At 45.7% G+C, this 20,118-nt stretch overlaps 1 protein-coding gene and 1 long non-coding RNA gene across 6 annotated transcripts in view; both read left to right on the top strand.

The window, feature by feature from the left end:
• Positions 1–241: 241 nt before the first annotated feature.
• On the top strand, positions 242–824 carry LOC132445798 (uncharacterized). Its single transcript, XR_009522690.1, has 2 exons — positions 242–547; positions 593–824. It is a non-coding gene; the product is annotated as an uncharacterized LOC132445798 (long non-coding RNA).
• Positions 825–1,462: 638 nt separating this feature from the next.
• The window catches only part of LOC132445789 (uncharacterized), a 45,630-nt gene continuing 26,974 nt past the window's right edge, over positions 1,463–20,118 (top strand). For all 5 annotated transcript variants that reach the window (XM_060035936.1, XM_060035933.1, XM_060035935.1 and 2 more), the window contains exons 1-17: positions 1,463–1,582; positions 5,311–5,430; positions 7,525–9,669; positions 12,462–12,523; positions 12,623–12,658; positions 12,903–12,938; positions 13,572–14,015; positions 15,528–15,698; positions 15,960–16,096; positions 16,391–17,016; positions 17,136–17,279; positions 17,672–17,770; positions 17,855–18,596; positions 18,767–18,801; positions 18,896–19,051; positions 19,207–19,329; positions 19,705–19,743. In XM_060035936.1, coding sequence (XP_059891919.1) covers positions 7,801–9,669; positions 12,462–12,523; positions 12,623–12,658; positions 12,903–12,938; positions 13,572–14,015; positions 15,528–15,698; positions 15,960–16,096; positions 16,391–17,016; positions 17,136–17,279; positions 17,672–17,770; positions 17,855–18,596; positions 18,767–18,801; positions 18,896–19,051; positions 19,207–19,329; positions 19,705–19,743 — 4,719 coding nt within the window. In that variant the 5' untranslated portion in view covers positions 1,463–1,582; positions 5,311–5,430; positions 7,525–7,800. The remainder of the gene's footprint in view (positions 1,583–5,310; positions 5,431–7,524; positions 9,670–12,461; positions 12,524–12,622; positions 12,659–12,902; positions 12,939–13,571; positions 14,016–15,527; positions 15,699–15,959; positions 16,097–16,390; positions 17,017–17,135; positions 17,280–17,671; positions 17,771–17,854; positions 18,597–18,766; positions 18,802–18,895; positions 19,052–19,206; positions 19,330–19,704; positions 19,744–20,118) is intronic.

Below are 20,118 nucleotides of genomic sequence, written 5' to 3'. Positions count from 1 at the left end.
CACATTAAAGCCTTTGAACTCAGCCATTATACGTATATCAGACTATACCACACATGAGGGGCAGAGTCTCACTGTGTGCGTATTGCATATGTATTTTTTGCACTGGTTCCATGTATATTGTGTTTTTCTGTCCATCATGGGTCCACACACTTTATTTTTTTTATTTTTTTTTCACGTTTATTTTTGGCTGACGGGCTGGTCCTACATCTGGCTGCTTGCGGGTTGTTCCTGGGGCTGGCTGCTTGCGGGTTGGTCCTGGGGCTGGCTGCTTGCGGGATGGTCCTGCCTGCTGAAGGGCTAGTCCTGAGGCTCTTTTACGTTTCGGAGCTGGCTGATGCTCATCCTCCTCTTCAAACTCGGTGTCAGACTCTGAAATGTTATCCTCACTTTCCGAAACTATTTCCTCTGCATCACCATCAAAACCCTCTGTCTCTTCAAATATCAACTGTAAGGCAGTCTGAACAGAGAATCGCTTTGCCATCTTGATCAGTTGTGGTATGGAACCACGCTGACAGAGCTTTTTTATAGTGTCAGGTCCCGAAGCTTGGTTCCCGCAAGACAGAGGGTGAAATGTGTGGGAATATGGGTGTAGATAGTGTTGGGTGCTTCAATTTTGCAACCTTGTGCGGGAACAGTGGGTGCACACTGTGGGTGCTCACACCAAGGGCCCATTCACCTGCTTCACCTGCTTCACCTCTCTCTCTCTCTCTCTCACACACACACACACACACACACACACACACACACACACACACACACACACACACACACACACACACACACACACACACACACACACACACACAGAGAGGAAGAAGGGAAAATGAGGGTGCACAGAACCTAACACCCTGTGTGTAATATAAATGTGATGGGGGGGTATACAGGGGGGGGGGGGGGTCATTGAAAATGTTTTCCGATTTATGTTCCTCAAAGAAAATGAGCCAAAGCCAATGAATCTTAGTTCAAAAAAATAATTATTTGTATCACTTTTATAAAGCTAAAAACTGAAAACGGGTCCCGAACACCTTATAAGGGTTAATAGGTCCATGAGTGGAACAGCTAAGCGAAAAAAAAAATAAACAAGAGAAAATGTATTTGCAAGTCGTTTAGGCTATGCTTAACTTTATAATAGTTCCATGGTACGCAGCAAGAAAGATACCCAGTCACAATACTCCCGTACCATCTGTTTGCATACTTTAATTAACAGCATGGGCTCCCGCTAGCTTAACATAGTATTACCGTTTACTCTTGCATTAACAAGAGCAGCGGAAATCTGCTCAATCGTCAATGTGGTCGGAGTGCCCGCCCCCTCCATGTGGACTGTGCCGGCCCCCTCCATGTGGGCGGAGGGCCGGCCCCCTCCATGTGGGCGGAGGGCCGGCCCCCTCCATGTGGACTGAGTGCCCGCCCCCTCCATGTGGGCTCCGTCTGCGGGCTGCAGTCAGGGGTACTTGGGGGATGAAGACAGACCTGGCAACCCAGGAGTTTCCGTCCCTCGCTTGTCACACAACCAACATCACCTTGAAATGAGAGACGTCAGGAGTCGTGTATCCCAGCCAAACAAAGCAACTATATTAGACAAGTAAGATATGTCCGGTGTCTGATAGTACATTTATCCTGTGAGGTATATGTTGTTTAAAAGTGCAGCCCGGATTGGTGTACTCGGGGGCAGCGCGGCTATGCAACGGGCTGGCGTGCTGCCGTCTCTCACTTTGGAGTCAACATCTGAACTTTCTTGAGCTTATCGCCTTCCAAGTATATCATAGAAGCCTCGACTACTTTCTGAATCAGGGTTTGAGTTGGTAACCGATAGTGCTGCACCACAAACCACGCGGACACGCTGTTTGGTGCCTCTGGTGTTAACAGCTAGCTAGTCTAGCAAACGTCTGTTTACTGTTATCTTCCTTTTTTAAATGAGCCATCAACCATTTAATATGGTGCATCAGAAATAAAGAAACCGCTGGATGTACGTTGCTTTTTTGCTATGTGGGATGCAGTGCCTCAACGTTGAGAGAAGTCTACAGGGGCGTATGAGGTTTGGGGTAGTCGTGTGTGATTCATGAACGAGTCGTTCAAACGGAAAGAATCTTGTGTGAGATCTTTGATATCGTTCATTTGTTCTAGGATTTCCATGTGCATTACTTCTATGATTTTGTACTTATGATCCGTATCTGTGAGTGGATCATTGATTTCGTTCATGATTTTGCTCATCACTTTATAGGGACCCTTTTTCTGTGGTGTTTTAATGTGTGCACTTTTAGTAGATCCTCTCACATGTTCATCTTGTGCCATAGTGGTCCCTGGAGAAGTGGGTATACTATACATAATCATTGCTCACTTTCAGAAAGTTTGCGGAAAACTTTGCCAAGGAAGTGTGGTAGAAAGTCCTAAAGGTGTGGCCACACTGAACGCGTTTTGCGCGTAGGATTACTCGCCTAACGCCCCTACAAAGCTAGCTGAGCCCACCCAAAACGTATTTGTCCCCTCTCCTTTTCTTTTGCTTCACAAACATGGCTGAGATCACCACCATCGCTGCGCTGTTCTTGTTGTGGGAGTTCGAGGAGAGTAGGAAACCCAAACGCTGTTGTGTTTGGGGGCATGACATCCTCCGTAGGCGCTCACAGCTGGGGGAGTTTCACCACCTCCTCCAGGAACTCCGCCTGGATGCCGGCCGGTTCCAGCTGTATTTTCGGTTGACTGGGGCCATGTTCGGGACCTGCTAGCCCGGGTTGGTGCCAGGATCCCCCGTCAGGACATCAACTGCTGGTGCTCAGTGGCGAACCGTGAGCACTACAGCCGGGCCTTCACCTCAGCCCTAATTGCTGAGAAAATAAATCATCGCGAAAAGAAACAACACAGTACGCTGAATTGAAAGCGTTGAACAACTGCAATCCTTTAATTAACGAATGCAAGGATGTAGCCTAAACAAATAGACCATAGCATCAATAACATTCTCCGCAACAAGGAACATACTCTAATGAAATTAAATATATAATGAGGTCACAAGTGCAGGCTGGAAATATATTTCTTGCATTTAACCTGTAAGGGTCTGTATGCAGGTTTTGCACCGCCCAGGTAATATAAGGCCAGGCGTGTGTTTGTCAGACACTGAATGACAAGGGAAGAGGTGGAGGTTTAAAAAAGTCTGTAGACTGCACACTTATTAAGTGTAGTTCGTTATTTAAGTTTAGTCGTTATCTATAAAGGTTTTTTCGTTTGGTTCTTTTTTGTATGGTAAAATAAACGCAATGACTTTTTTAAAGTCGCGAGTGCTTGAAATCTTTGGAAGCGAGTCTTACCAGTATTGTACTCCTTCAGAAGCATTTATATCGAAATTAGAGGAAAAATTAACATACTGTGATATAATACCGTTACCGTCTACGCCTCAAATCATACCGTGATATACATTTCAGTACCGCGCAGGCACATTACCGTAATGACAGCAGTATGCGCGCACGCAGGCACATTTCAGTACCGTAATGACAGCAGTATGCGTGCAGGCAAATTTACCGTATTTGACAGTCACATTCTACGGTGACTTTGATGTTTCAGCCAGGGCGGATCCAAAGAGAAAAAATAAAGAGTATTGGGAAAGAAACTGGTGCTTGCCACCTTTCCAGATAAAAGATTTGGAAGATTCCCATTCCCCTGCCTTTCTGTGATCGGCAGAGAACGGCAATCGGCAGATCCCGGTTTTGGTGATCGGGCCAAAAAATGCTGATCGGAGCATCTCTAATAAATACATAAACAAAACAATCCAATTATATCAGACCCTAGGCCCGTCAACGGGGCGATGATTGCTCAGGAGGTAGAGCGGAATGACTGGTAACCGGAAAGGTCGCTGGTTCGATCCCCGGCTTCTCCAAGCTGAGTGTCTAGGTGTCCCTTAGCAAGACACCTCACCCTGACTGCTCCTGAAGAGCTGGCTGTCGCCCTGCGTGGTTGACTCCGCCGTCTGTGTATGAATGTGTAAATTAATGGTTGTAAGTCGCTTTGTATGAAAGCGTCAGCAAAATCCCCTCAATGTAAATCATTGTATGTGTAGCCTTTAGACAGCATTTTCCCTATCCATTTACTTATATAGGTTACAGATTACGGGTCAAGGGCAAGCATGTCAACCACACATTTCGTTTCAATGCAGCCTTTGTGAGCGCATGCGCCAGATTGTAACACAGGTCTGACGTCCACACTTGAATGAAAACTGTCGCTGGATCTGAATTAAGATTTCACTCAGGGCTCAACGCTAAGGTTATTTTCCACTTGCCCGGTCGGGCCAGTGGGTCTGAATTCTACTTGCCAATTTTCGAAGTCAATTTTAACTGGCCCCAAATATTAATAGTTTTTTTTATTAGTGGTTATCAAATAACGACAAAGTTTGCTTACGCTTGAGCTCGTACGCAGCCATCTCATCTCAGTTCTTCATCAACTGCCTGCGGCGTGCCCGCTATCTGCCGGGAGTCTCACAATCTCGATTTTGATTGGCTGCAGCCAGATTCAAATAAAATCAAATAGTACACCAAGCATTTTTTAATTTATATAGGTACATTTTTTTTTTGCTTCGAGTCCTCCACTTGCCCGAACAGGCAAGCGGGTTGTCATAGTTACTTGCCCGACGTGGTGTTTTACTTGCCCCGGGACGTCGGGCAATCCTTATTGTACCCCACTTTCCACTTTTTTTGAAAGAGGCATTCCTGGTAAATCTGCTGATTTCGTTTTTGTTTAAATTAGAAAGCTACTGGATTTTCAATAGATATTCACGCTCTGAATTAGCTATGATTCCCGGTGAACACAAAACGCGTTCCCCGGTGAGTTTTGTGTTTCTAGCGGTTTATGAGAATTAGTGCGTCCTGGCATGATCTGATTATTACAGTCGCATTTAAACATGCTGAAGAGAAGCTGTCAAGAATGGCTACTTTCTTATACAAGAGATTCTACTTCAAAGACCTGTTGTTAATTCCTGCTCTGCAACACAACTTTTACTGTGGATAAAAAATCAGAAAATTTCCCTTAATAGGGAAATGATGTTGCAGAATTTTTTTTTAATCCTAGCACGCGTATCAAGCTATTCTGAAAATAGCATAACTTGACAGTTCCCCTTTCAACTTTTTCATTGTTCCATCTGCTTCCCCAAGCATTTCATATGCATGTAATATCAATGCTCCAATGAAGTAGTTTGCTTGTGGCTGCAAATCATTCCGTCTGTACCAAATAAAGAAGCAGTAGCTCCCGTCCCTCCTGCTAGATCTTTGCTTTACTACCAGGTTTTCTGTTGCTCTTGCCATGCATGTCTTAATTTCCTACCTGCAACAGGGAGCTGTGACTGCGCTAACTAGGACGTGGCTAATTGGACTGTTCCTGATCGGTCCGGGGAAACCAGCTTGGATCCATTCACCAGAGGCCCCTGATGATGACGATAACTTGAGCCTAAAGGTACGGCCACACTGAACGTGTTACGCACGTAAGAGGGGTTGAAAATCTGCATTTTTGCACAGGGTACCATTGGTTTAGGCGCGTAGATGCGTTACACACGCTAAAGCAGTGCGCCCAACGGACCAACACAAGTTAATTTTTTTTAAAGAGACCCTATTATACTACTTTTCTGGGCCCAATTTCCTATAAATGACTCCTATAGCGCAACCTGACACGAATCACAGCACAAATAACAATGTCGATTTTCGGGAAACTCTTCCCCTCATCTGGGCGCTTTCAGCATTCTGTCAACGCTCGCTTTCTGTCAATTCTCTGTCATTCTCCGCCCCCTCGCCCCCCTCCTGCCAACCCCACTCCGCTGTGATTGGTTACCTTCCGGAAGACTTTCGAAGGGCAGTCGAGCTCATATGTTATATGTCCGGGCCACAATCTGAACAATCTCCTCCCTTCCAAATCTGCCCGCGCAGGCAGATTTGACCAGGCATATGGGGGCGTGGCAGGAGTGCCTCTAATGCCGCTTTTCCACCGCACATGTAGCTCGACTCGACACGACTCGACACGACTCGACACGGTAGCAGCACGGGTCCTTTTCCACCGCAAATAGTACCTCCTGGACGTGGGCGGGGTCGGCTGCGCGAAAGGGCCGTGACGTATTTTTGTACGCGACGCAAACACCTACGCAACCCACACATGGACAGAACCCATATAACAACAATGGAGGACATCGATGCGATGGTATTCGTGTTCGTATTATTAGCTGGCATGTTGAAGAAGTGGAATATGTTGGCTGCGGCGCTGCAATGGCTGTTACCAGCATGGTTGCCATGTCGCTCTCGTGACTTCGTCACACTCTCTGGCCAATCAGTGGCCGGCCGTCTGCCGACGTCACCTTTTAGCATCGGCTCAGCTCGCTTGGAACCTAGAGAGAGGCGGTACTAGAAAAAGCAGCCACTTCAGGTACCAGATACCATGTTTTCGCGGTGGAAACGCAAAAAATGCAAGCTGAGTCGAGTCGTGTCGAGCTGGTACCATGCAGTGGAAAAGCGGCATAAGTAGATGATTTCCCGGAAATGTGAACAAGTGAGTCGCAAACGTTGTTCCGAGCGCTCAGCACAGCCACCCCAGACTGTCAGCAGGGAATACGTCGAAATGCATGTACGGCATTATTTGACACTTTAGTATGGTTAAACATGACTATCAATCATTAAAACAACGTTTACAGGTCATAAAAGTCGAAAAAGCATAGTAGGTCCCCTTTAACAAGCGTCACGCGGCTACACGTGACTCTTAGCCGCGATTGCCCATCAGCATTGAGCTTGACCCGACGTCACTGGCCAAGAGACGAGGACCTGCGGAGGACGCACAGAAGCAGTTAGAACATTGAGAACAAAATCATTGTTTCAGTGTGTGCTGAAACGATGAGGAGGTGGTGACACTCACACAGCTAAGAACGCCTACAGAGGATGTCATGCACTAGAGTTTAGATTCTCTGCCCGAGCCGACCCGTGGGTCGGGCCACGAAGCAAGACACCTCCGCTTCGAGTCAGTGTCCTGTTCGCCTTGTCTGGGCTTATTTTCCCGATAATGACCGGCGTTCTATACCTTATTCCTTACATATATTTAGCAGAGTACGCCTAATTAACAAATGTGTACAAAGTAACACGTGTATTAAAAAAAAATGTCGGGTTGAAATCGCACTCGGGCTCATAATTGCAGTTTATGGGCCGGGCCGAGCCTGGCTCGGACAGAACGTGCATGGACTCGTGCCGGGTCGGGTTGGATTTTTTCTGGGCCCGATCTAAGCTCTATCAAGCACCCAAACACGGCGGCGTTTGAGTTTCCTACTCTCCTTGAATTCCCACAACAAATAAAGAGCAGCGATGGTGGTGATCTCAGCCAACAGAAAAGTAGCGGGGGGGAAATAACTTTTGGGCGGGCTCATCTAGCTGCGTAGGCGCGTTGAACCATTTTTGTGACGCACAATGATGAAGCGTCAGGTTAGGCGTGTAACGCGTTCAGTTTGGCCGTACCTTGAAATGTCAACATGTTATCCATCTGTATAACCTTATTATTCTTTTTTCTAACCATTTTCAGCTTTGGTTTGTTGGACCCTAGTCTGCTTCCTCCTGCTAGCAGGCCGCTCTAAGCCGCCTGATTGGAGGGGCTCCACGGGTGCTCTCTCCCGATTAGCCAGCAGACAGCTGGTCTTCATATGGCGCAGACGGAAGACCAAGCTAGCTCTGACTGAAATTAGCAGCTCTCTTGCTGCTGGCAACAGAAGCGTTTCCTCAACAACTATCTCCAACAACCCTGCTTTGTATCAGCACCAGCCCCTTCACCCCATCAATCAGCCTTCTGAAGGTCGCCAACATGTCCCGCGATCTGTATTACCCCCATTCCCCTGAGAGCCAGGATTCTCCACAGCGCCCCTACCAACCTGCAAGTTCCCATGTAGGTCCTGAAAATGTTGGTGAGCCTTCTCACATGGTCTCACCTGGTTCTACCCATGCATCTTATAGAGTCTACGCCGGTACCTCTATGAATCCCAGCCACATATACCCGTCGATGCACCCTGGGTCTATGGGCTATATCCCTGTTCAGAGTAAGCCAACCACTGAATTGGAGACTTCCATTGATGTCCACATCACAAGAACCCGACAGGAAGCGGGCCTCCAATCGATGTTAATGAATCCGTTGCCAGACCAGAATACTCATACAACAGCTTGGCCTCTGGGATCTCTGGATTTGGCGCCCACTGGCTATAGATCATCACTGCCCATCTCCGATGGACAGTTTTCTAGATATTCGGAAACGATGCCAAGTGGTGCCCCAAATTGGCATTGGCCTTCGGGCCAACAAACAAGCAATTATCACTCCACTAAATTCTCTCCCACTGCAACAAACGTTCCCCCATCACATTACTCCCAATCTTCTGAGCGATATCCAGTCGCCCGTCATTCAAGTGGCGATGAATATGTTAGCAACAACAGGTCTTCTACTGCAGGAGCAGATTCTGCACCGTCTCCTCGATCGTCACTGGCCTATGAGCATCCTTCCACCTCCGGAGAGGCTGATAACAACCAGACCAGATTCACCTGTGAATCAGCCATGGACATCCTCAAACGCTTTGACCTTCAGGAAGAAGACTTGGAGGATCTCTGTGCGTACTCAGAAGACCAGCTCTCTCCCACCAACCTACCCTTCCTGCTGCGAGACATCCGCCAAAAGAAGGCAAAAAACTCATCGGCTGCCTCTCAGTCAAGCACGGGCCACCAGGCTCAAGGCAGCCAGCGTGCCCCAGAAACCAGGGTGGCGTCCGGGGCCGAAGTAAAGCGTGAGGCGCAAGCTCCTCCTACCTTTCAGCAGCCAAGTAAAGTGATTGAATACGGACATACAAGTACATATTCCTTAGGCTTCTGTGAAGAAGAAAAGGATGGAGGACACCGCAGCAGCAGTTACATGAGCCAAATGCGGGACACTCAACCAATGGATGCATCACCAGCCAAACCCGGTGTTCCGGCGTTCTCCAATGGCTCACAGAGATCCAACTTCTCTTCTGCTGTTTACAGTCATTTACCAAACCTGAAGGCTTCCCTGAGCCATAGGCCAGCCACCCAGTTGATCCAGACTTCCATCGCTTCCCCAAAGAAGGAACCTATTGCGCTGCAGCCAGCAGCACCTGATGCTAAACCTACTGCCACCAAATTCATACCTAAGAGGGATTCCGATGCCGATCGTATGGCGTCTTCAGGATGTCAAAAAGCAGCTCTGGGAGCCGGAATTACCATTCACAGACCAGCTCCAGATACTGGAACTAAGAGTGAAAGTCCAGCACCAGGTACAGGAACAACAAGCCAAAGGCCAGCTCCAGGCCCCAGAAGTACCAGTCACAGTCCCGCTCCAGGCGTTGGAACTACCATTCAAAAACCAGCACCAGGCATAGGAACTTTCAGTCACAAACCCGCTCCAGGACCTGGGAATACAAGTCAGAGACCAGCTCCAGCCACCGATCCAGGGCCAGTTCCCATCCCCAGGTCCATCCCTACGAACCAGGGGCCCATCCCTACGAACCAGGGGCCCCCTCCAGCATCTGATGAATCCATCCAGAGAGATCCGCCAGTCAAGCCAGCCGACGAGAGAGTGCCGACGGCGGCCATGATCAGCGACTACATGGGTGTCAAACCTGATTTTTACCCCCACACCTGTAGTATCTGTAACAAACCCTGTTTTGGCATGAAGGTGAGTACATCAGTGGTGGTTTTTATCATGCCTTTTGGGAGCTAGTTTATAATACATTTCAAGTTGGATAGGCTTGGGAACAAATCATCACTTAGCAAGTTCTTCCTTAGCGAGATTACTTCCATTAAAATGAACTTTTGCGATACCAAAAAAATTGAAACTCCTTTGCCATTCCTTAACAACGGTATTAAGGGCTAGGGTCTAGTAGAAAATATCTGTTAAAGAAACGTTCCCTGCTCACCAATATGAATTGAGTTTTTTGCTATTTTGAGGCAATAATCAGATATTTGCAATAGCCATCAAAATATTACTTTAATGTTTGACTGAAACACAAGATATTGTCAATGCCCCGATTTGCCCAATGTGCGCATGGGCAGGAATATTCACTCTTCCTCCTATTCAAACTCTTGTGACATTCCTCAAAGGAAAAAGAGCTAACAGGGATATTGTCATTTACGGGTGTTTTGCTTGTCTTAAAAGTCTTATTGCTGATTGGTTTAAATTTTACTTTAAGTTATATTGCACTCAATGTTTGATGCAAAATGGTGCAAATCTGTCTGGGACTTCAAACTTAAAAAGGTAAACATATATAACGCGGGGGAACGTCTTACTTTTTAGTGCGTTACCCGGCTTGCAAAACATGTTGAAGGGTTGTTAAAAAAGTTTAACTTTGGTTAACTTTGTGGAAACAAGAATTGTGATTTGAACAATCGACATTTAAGTACTGGTGAACTCGTGTTGAATTTCATTTCCTGGTTTTAAGAACTTCCTTTTACAACGTTGTGAACTCCAACAAGCAGCAACTGGAGATGCCACGCAGTGCCCATCGTGGATGGGCTGGTTCGGGCCATCATGGCATTCCCCATCACATTAGAGTATTACAATCCATCACACAGTTCAAAAAAAGCATATAAATTGTTACTCCTCAACACATACACTTGCAAACACTGACTTATACGTGCTATGTCCCTGTTATGTGTTGTATGTGAATGTGACGTGCGATGTGCCTTGTCCCTGTATGTTATATGTGCTGCAGAACAGGAACCTGCTGGAAATCAGTTATTTTACTGAGACAGGCCCGTTTTATATTGTAACTTTGTTACTTCTAATACGAAAGAAATGGTACTGAGAGACAGCTGCCCTCATTGGACAGATATTTGGTTGTTAGTTGTTGTGAATGTATGTGAAACTCAAAAAACGTAGTAGGAACCCTAATGTATTCGTTGTATAGAATTATCTATAGGTGGTGGTATAGGTTCCGGTTATCCAGTTTTTAAGGCATGGCAATGCTATATTACCTTACCGATGAAACTCACCATACCTCCACGTATGGAAGACTTGTACTTCTTAAAATATAGTCTAATCTGCCTTACCCAGTCAATATGTTCCTGTTGTGTCGTGGTATTGCCTCTTCCTCATGACCAGGGCTGGTTCAGGTCCAACCTAAACCAACCATTCTGTGAGGCGTGTCATTACATCAAACAATGTAATCTGTCATGTATTCTTTAGGCCACCATGCTTGTCATACAGTAGTACCCTGTCATGGTTGCGTGTAATTATATTTAATAATTGTAATATTATTTTTAAATAATATTTAGTTTGATTATTTAAGATGTTTGGCATGTTCCAAAATCTTGAAGCCAACAATGAAAACTCAATTTTAAAACATCTTAAAGTCTGTATTTTACTTTTCTTGTGGATTGAACATCTTAATTAATTTACTATACTGAAATTAATTAATTAATTTCAGTACAAAAGACACAATTCAGATTCATACATATGTATCTTTTCATTATCATGCGTGCACACACACACACACACACACACACACACACACACACACACACAGAGGAATTTAGTGGTTGTAGTCTCGTGTGTGTGTGTGTATATATATATATATATATATATATATATATATATATATATATATATATATATATATATATATATATATATATATATATATATATACACGTATATACATCTCCAATGGACACTGTTGAGTCCATTGGAGATGGAGTCCTTGAGCTCACACACACACGCACAGAAAACAGATTACACACACACACCCTGGACTCACCGCCTACTGGACCCCCTCCCCCTCCACTTCCCTCGTTGCAGCACAGTATGCCGCGAGTGATGTGATGCGCCTGTCGGCTGCGTCCGCCTCCCGGTGTCTGAGTTGTGACACCTCCCCTCCCTAACTCCCTTCCCCCCTCCCATATGTGTTTGTGATGTTTTTGATGTGATGCTTATGTGTTGAGGTGGTTTTTTTTGCTAATTCCTACACTGTGCCCCCCTTAAAGGAGCATAGTTTGGGGTATTGACAATTTTTTTTCTCCCCTCGTTACCCTCATGTTTAGCTTTTTAAACTTTCTTATCTAACGCGGGCCGCATGTTTGAACAGGCGCCTGACAGTCTCTCCGTCCTGTCTCCCCACACTGTCTTTTATGTTTCTTGGACGGATGTATGTAACTGGAAATTTCGTTGCTCTGTAACATGTGCAATGACAACAATAAAATCGTATCTTATCTTATATATTTATTGATTTTTATCTAAGATTTGCTATAGACATCACTGTCTATGATTATTTATTTTTTTAATCCCTGCAGGTGAGGTGCTTTATTATAAAGAATGTGTTTCCTGCAATAAATGTTATTTAATACGTCATGTAAAGGTGATGTTTATAAAACGGCCTGGAAAGATATGTGTTGATATAAAAGGATGGACTTTACGCCCACGCACAGACACCAACTCTTAACGTAATCACTTCCTGTGTGTGTTTCCTACAGGGCTGGCTGGAACACAGGAATCACATAGTCCACCTTGCCCGTTGCAGAATTCTACGCAGGCAGTCAGTAAACCTCATACTCAAACTAGATAAAAAGCTGTTGTGCTCAATGTTGGTGGTTGGAGTCTGTTTGGAGGCATGATGTGCTTTTCTCTTGTCCAGGTATTCTGAATGGGAGCCTGATACAGTTTCACTTGAGTAAGTTCCACTGACATAAGTCTCAAACACCCTTTCTGCTGTGTGTGTGTGTGTGTGTGTGTGTGTGTGTGTGTGTGTGTGTGTATAAAATGTACTACCTTTTTTAATAACAATCAGAACAGTAATTAGAGCAAGGAGCTATAAGAGGTGAAATTGTCTGAATTAAACTAGACAAAAAGCTGTTGTCCTCAATATTGGTGGTTGGAGTCTGATGTTTGGAGGTATGTGCTTTTCTCTTGTCCAGGTATTCTGAATGGGAGCCGGATACAGTTTCACTTGAGTAAGTTCCCCTAACATAAGTCTCAAACACCCTTTTTTTTGTGTGTGTGTGTGTGTGAAACCAATCAGAGAAAAGTAACTAGAGCAAGGAGCTATAAGAAGTGAAATTGTCTGAATTAAAGCAAGTGTTTGGAGAACAAGCTAAAATAAACGTCAATTTAAAGGCATACAAACTAAAAATATCCCAGCCCTCCCCTTACAGGCCTACCTCCAAAAGCCCTCTCCCAAAAACCCTCAAATAGCTTGTTAGCTTTAGCAACAGGTCTGCCTTGCACTGTGCACAGGCAGTGTTTAAATCTAGGTAGGTAGACAAGACAGTTGGCGCATGCCATGATTATAATCGCACAGGCTTATTACAGACCTTCGACAGCCACAGAAAGTTGTATTTTTTTTACCATTTGTTTTATTGATTGCTGAGATTTTCCAGAAATGTGTTGAGGAAAAGTTGCTAGAATAAATTGCCTACCACAGCTTTAATAGGTATGACTGAAGGCCAGAATGGGAATTTTTTTCTGCTTGAACAAATTTGTCAATGATGGGCAGCACTTGACAACAATGAGAATTCTTCACTCAAATCCCTCAAAGCTTAGCCGTATTTGACATTACTGTATGTCTGCTTGTCTTCCTGCTTTAGCTCAGCCCCTGAAGAATCCCAGCAGCCCCCCACGACAACCGCAGTCCCCGCCTCCTCCCTGAGTTCCAGGCCCAGTCTACAGGCAACCAGCCATGGAGGTCCTGCCCCATCAAACTCTGCCCCTCCCTTGCCGAGGAGGACTGTGGAAGCACTCATGTCTTTGACTATACAGAGGAAGAGTTCATGGTCAAAGTCTTCAGGAGGGAAAGGATCAAGGTCTCCACAGACAAAGGGGTCAAGGTCTCCACGGAAGAAGAGGTCAAGGTCTCCACGGACGAAGAGGTCCAGGTCTCCACGGAGGAAGAGGTCAAGGTCAAAGTCTTCAGGAAGGAAGCGGTCGAGTTCAAGAAAGAGGTTCACGTCGCCAGAGAGTTTGTGGCACCCAGATTGGAAGCGAACCAGCGGTAATGCTAGCTCACCCTGTAGCTTCAGACCTATCCACAGGTAACCGTGATTCCTCAATCTCAATGGTGTAGTTCACCAAATGCATCCTCACTATCCTTCATACTCACTGACTTTAATAATACACATGATTGAAATCAAGCTTCACGATGATAATAATAAGACCTCAGTGTTTCCCATACATAGATCAATGTGTGGCGCAGCGCCTCAGAAACAACACCGAGTGCCACAAGTTGATTCTGCCTTTTTCTTTTGCATCGTTCCCTTCATTCATGTCCGCATAGCACTCTTTCTCCCTGTCATTCTCGTTTGCACACACAGGCGCGCATACATGCCAATGGTGCGTGGGTATCCACTACCACTTATTGGATCAACCCGCCTATCACTGATGCATACACACGCACTGACAGCTGATTCGCCCGCTCCTCCTCTTAACACGCCTACAAAGGAAAACCAGAAGCAGCGTGATATTTTGCACAGTGAAGACAGTCGACGACATCTGGAGATTACCAATGTGTGCTCAAACACACCTGCTCAAAGTTATTGTTGACATAGAAAAGAGACATTTTAGCCTTATGAACTGTATTGATATTGAACATCCTGCACCCTAAGTCAGCATAGACAACGTTGGTAACGCAGCAAACAATGTAATTAATGTAAAATGCGGTTATAGTTTAGATAGATCCGTGTTAGACTGGGTTCCCCCAGCCCGTTCTGCCGGCGATTTAGATTCGCTCTGCAGCAGGGGCTGGACAGGAGCAATGCATTGCTTTCTGTTTCCGATCCCCTTTTACTGGCGCCAATCACCTTTTGGCTGGTTTAGCACTATGAAGACAGGGAAGCGATTGCTGCGATCAAAGCGTTCGTTTGTTGGATGGTTTGAAGGACTATTATTATTTTTTAGGGCTGTCAAGCGATTTAAATATTTAATCGCATTAATGTCATTGTTAACTCACGATTAATGGCAAATCCTTTTTCTATGCTAAATATCCCTTGATTTCCATTAATTTTTCTCATTTTATTGCCCTTATCAACATGGAGGAGTGCATCGGTTTGCCTTGTGCAAATGTTTTTTTATTGATAACAACATTGGCATATACTGTTCAAAACAGGAAGATACAAAAAAAAACCTATAGTGCAATTAAACGATGAACATACAAACATACTGCCTTGAACATAGCAGTCAGGCTATGTTCTTTGTTTTGAGCCCAAAAAAAACAACACGAATTTGCGTTAATCGCGCGATAAGAAAATTAACGGCGTTAAAATTTGTTTGCGTTAACGCCGTTTATAACGCGTTTAACTGACAGCCCTATTATTTTTATATTGTTAAATGAGCAATCGCGAAATCCCCCCCGTAAGGCCTCCTCGTCTCACTCCGCCATAATTTTACACTATTATTTCTATATTGTTAAATGAGCAATCGCGCCCCCGACCGCCTGAAAGTCCGGGAGCACCAAACATTGCTAACTGGTCTGTGGGAAACACTGGACCTCCTGTCTGGCCCTTCCACCTCACCTCTTTGTGATTGGTTCCTTCTTTCTCATTAACCAGCCGTAGAAGCCGGTCCCGTTCCTCGTCAAGCTCCTCCCCCAGCTCAGACCGTAACCGTGGCAAAAGGTCGTCCTCACCAGCCAGGAGATCTAAGCGAAGCTCTCGGTCCCCACGAAGGGGTCGGAGAACGCGATCACCCCGACATGCACGTGGTACCAGACCCAACCGCAGGTGTGTTGGGTTACTTGTTTCTTTGAATTGTTTTATGTTACACTAGTAACCATCGAAACAGTTACCGACTTACCACTCGTTACCAATCAAAACCACTGTTAAGTGTAAAGTAGTGACATCAACACAAGGTTAATATTTATTTCTTTATTATTAGTGAATGAAGCAGTAATACATTTCACAGTAATAAGTAATAGTTGTTAAACTAAATATTACTTATAGTGAAACGATGGTCTAGTTTCAAGGTGATCTTGATTCTCCCAGGTCCCGTTCTGGGTCTCGATCCCCGCACCCCTCCTCTAAGCGAAGACGGTCGCGCAGTCACGATGGGAGGTCTTCGGGTCGCAGACAAGAGGAGACCAGCGAAGAACAGCTGGCCAAGAAACTACTGGAATCCTCTGGTAAGAGACCAGTAATGGAGAGAGAGGGAGAGATACAGGTAGAGGACCTCGTGGATAAGCCAGGAGAGGGAATGATTTAGTCTTTACGCACAGTTAAACCTTGTTACTTTTCATAATACATACATTAATCAAATTTGATGTCTGTCGCTTATTCCTACTCTAATCTCCTCTTCCTTCTGTCTTTCTTGCCCGTCTTCCTCTGATCTTCACACCTCTTCTACTTCTTCTCTTTCTCTCCATCTCCTCTTCTTCCCCCTGTTGTCTTCCTCTCCTTCTCCCGCTCCTCCCCTCAAGGTGTCCAGAGCTTCACTGGCTCCTCCAGTCTAGAGCTTGTGGTCCAGTCTCTGGCCCCAGTGCTGCTGGCAGAGCTGGCCAAGCTGAAGGCCGCTTCATCATCATCCTCTGATTCATCTAAAGATCAAAAAAAGCCATCCTCTTCCTCCTCATCTAGTGATGAACAGAAGCCGTCATCCTCCTCATCTAGAGACGAGAAGAAGCCATCCTCCTATTCCTCATCTAGAGATGAACAGAAGCCGTCATCCTCCTCATCTAGAGACAAGAAGCCATCCTCTTCCTCATCTAGAGATGAACACAAGCCATCATCCTCATCATCGACAGACGAGAAGAAGCCATCCTCCTCTTCCTCATCTAGAGATGAACAGAAGCCGTCATCCTCCTCATCTAGAGACAAGAAGCCATCCTCTTCCTCATCTAGAGATGAACACAAGCCATCATCCTCATCATCGACAGACGAGAAGAAGCCATCCTCCTCTTCCTCATCTAGAGATAAACAGAAGCAGGCATCCACTTCTTTGACCAAAGGAGGAAATGAACCACCATTGTCCTCTTCCTCTGTTCAGGGAACCAAGAAGGTGCTGGTTAAGAAGAGTGTACCAATTAAATCTACAAAACCTCCAGGGGTGAGTAGTTGAGTAGTTTTCACCCTCCGTGTTTCCCACTTGAATCTCATGTTTTATTTTCTCTGCGTCCTCGTCTCTTTCCGTGTATCTGTGTATAACTCTGTGTCTCCTGGGTCTAGTCGGGTCTCCTGGGCTTCGTACCGGCCCACCCTCCCCTGCTCCTGTCTGGGCTTCCCTCCAAGGTCACCCAGCAGCAGGTGTTCTGCGCTGTGGAGAAGTTCGGGAAAAGCAGACTCATTTCTGTGGCGCAACAGCGACAAGTGGTGAGCGCTAACCCCTGGTAGTTAACTCCTGAGGTCAGAGTAAACTTTGATTGGACTGAGCCATGACATGTTTCCACTTAAGGTGTAAGTGAACACACTGTTAAAGCCGGAATTCAAACATGATGAGATCAAAAGAAAAAGGTTTTTGGGGCTCGAGTTCTAGGAAGGCGGGGAACATGTTACAACGGATGAAACAAATCTAGATTATTTTGTTTAGTGCCGTTGTTTTTTAACGTTGTATTTGAAATGTTACACTTAGAAGCCTAACCCTCGCTCGACTGCAGGCACCAAAATTAACCGCTGCTCAGACAGAGCTCCAAATATTCACACACACCGCAGCGTTATTATGAATGGCTCCTGAGAAATTTTGCTTTGTATGCCTGTGTCTTTAGGCAACGGTGTACTTTCTACAAGAAGCTGCCGCTCATGCCTTGCTCGGCTTTACGGAGCTGAAGATTGGTGGAAATCCAATCACTGTGACACAGATAGTGGTAATGGACAAACACGCACGCACGTCATCTATCTCTAATGGCTCTTCCTCCTTTCTGTCTCTAACCAAATGGTTGTCTTTACAGGTACCTGGGACAACAACAAGGCCATACCTTCTTCCGACCCCGGGCTCTTCTGTCCAAGTACAAAGCTCTTCCGCAATGGCCATCAATGTTGTGGCAGAACCTTCCTCAAGTTCCGTGCAATGCAACAAGACGACCGCGCCCGGTAACAATACGACCACCACCGGTACCAAAGGGACCACGCCTGGCAACAAGAAGGCCACACCTGGCAACGCGACTACCACGCCTGGCAACAAGACAACCACGCCTGGCAACAAGACAACCACGCCTGGCAACAAGAAAACCACGCCTGGCAAAAAGACAACCATGCACGCCAACAAGATGCCTACGCCCAGCAAGTCAACAACCACGCCTGACAACAAGGTGACCACACCCGGCAACAACGCAGCCACGCCTGGTAAAAACACTGCCCTGCCTGGCAAAGCTCAAATTATACCTGCCAATGAGACCGCAACCCCTGGAAACACAACAGCCACGCCTGTCAAGAACACTACCATGCCAGGCAATGCAACAACCTTGCCAGACAACAAGACGACCGCACCCGGCAACAAGACGGCTATTCTCTGCAAAAAGACATCCATGCCTAGCAGCACAACAACTATGCCTGGCAGCACATCAACGCCCGGCAACAAGATGACCACACCCGGCAACAAGACTGCCACGCCTGGGAAAAAGGCGGCCACGCCTGGTAACAAGATGGCCTATACGAAACTCTTCCCCACAGTCCTCTTCCTCAAATCAATTCGTGAGTATCTACCCCCATCATTCATCAATAAGTACCTTCAGCCCGGGGTTAGATTTGGGCATAGTGTGCTTTAGTGATTTTTGATGGCTCTATTTTCACTCTCATAATAAGAAATCTCATCACCTTGCTGACTTTTTACATTGCTTATTTTCTCTCTGTCATTTAAACAGAATGTCTGGATGTTCAGTGTTGGGCATGGAATGACGTAGGTCTAATAACGGCATCAAACACACATACTCACACAAGCACACACGGCAAATAATTAACCTTGGTCTCTTCGCCGCTCTCTCTGGATATAGTTCCTACCCTACGCCACCAGTGGTGCCACCATCATGGTGACTGATCTGCCAGAGATGGAATGCGATGCTTCCACCTGGTCTTCGATCACACAAGATTTGGAGAAGTTTGGCAACGTCCAATGTGACAAATGCTTCATCCTTCCTGAAAACTGCACGGTAAAGTCGAAACATAAACATACATTCTACTTTAAACCTGCAACCATGTCACTTTGTACCGCACTGATGGTCTCTGTTACAGTTTGTTTATTTGTGTCCAGGGCATCAGTGCCATTGTTGTTCTTTTAGTGATGCCGACTGCTTTGTGTATCCAGGCGTTTTTAACCATGACGGCCAAAAATATGGTATACCTGATTGAGGCACTGGTGATGGGAGCCTCCTTGAACTCCAAAACTGTCCGCTGTCACCTTCTGAAGGAGAACGCCCTTGAATCTCCGGTACACACACAAACTCACACACGGGAGAACTGCATTCTCTGAGTCAATGGAGGTCTTGAAACGATTTGATGTGAATACTGGGCTTAATCTGACGTAACAAAGCCCCCATCTCCACAGAGACCGGCCCCTGGTTCTCTTGCTTGTAATCTATAATTACAGTATTTTATATTATTCTATAGTATACAAAATCAGGCTATTTGCAGCCTATAGCTATATGTACAGTATATATGTAAGATTGAATGCAGATGCTTACATGAATGGACAGGCAGAGTCGTGATATTTTGAAAACTGAATTTGTTAGTTGAGGAGGTTTGTCGTTTAGTGGAGGCGCTGTCACCCTGGTAATGACTGACTCACTGCCTCACTGCCTTTCAGATCACCTTCTATAAACATCTTCTGCGCTGGAGTGAAAAGGTGACACGCACACACTCACACTCCCACTGCGATCTGGGACATCACAACCTACAGTCTTCCTAGCAATCACGCTTGTTAAAGTGAAATAAAAGTTGAAGTTCCACTGAGCGCCACAGTAAATCCCTCATTCCACTGGCCATCAGACTCTTTAACTCCTCCCACTACCGAAGTGTGTGAGTCAATGTGAGATCTGCACTGCTTTTGATTTGTTAATTATTGGAACCAGAGGACCTGTGCAATTTGTTGGCACTTTATTTTGTTAGAACTTCATCCGGGATCAATACAGTCACCTGTGTCTGTAAGGCGGTGCGATCAGCCAGAATATGTTAAACATCGTGCTTGTCCGAAAAAGTTTCTGGCTTTATTACCGGATCC

Source organism: Gadus macrocephalus, chromosome 17 (assembly GCF_031168955.1).
Source record: "Gadus macrocephalus chromosome 17, ASM3116895v1".
Taxonomy (NCBI): domain Eukaryota; kingdom Metazoa; phylum Chordata; class Actinopteri; order Gadiformes; family Gadidae; genus Gadus; species Gadus macrocephalus.
Note: the sequence above shows the minus strand (reverse complement) of the source record. Positions and strands in the feature narration are given on the sequence as shown.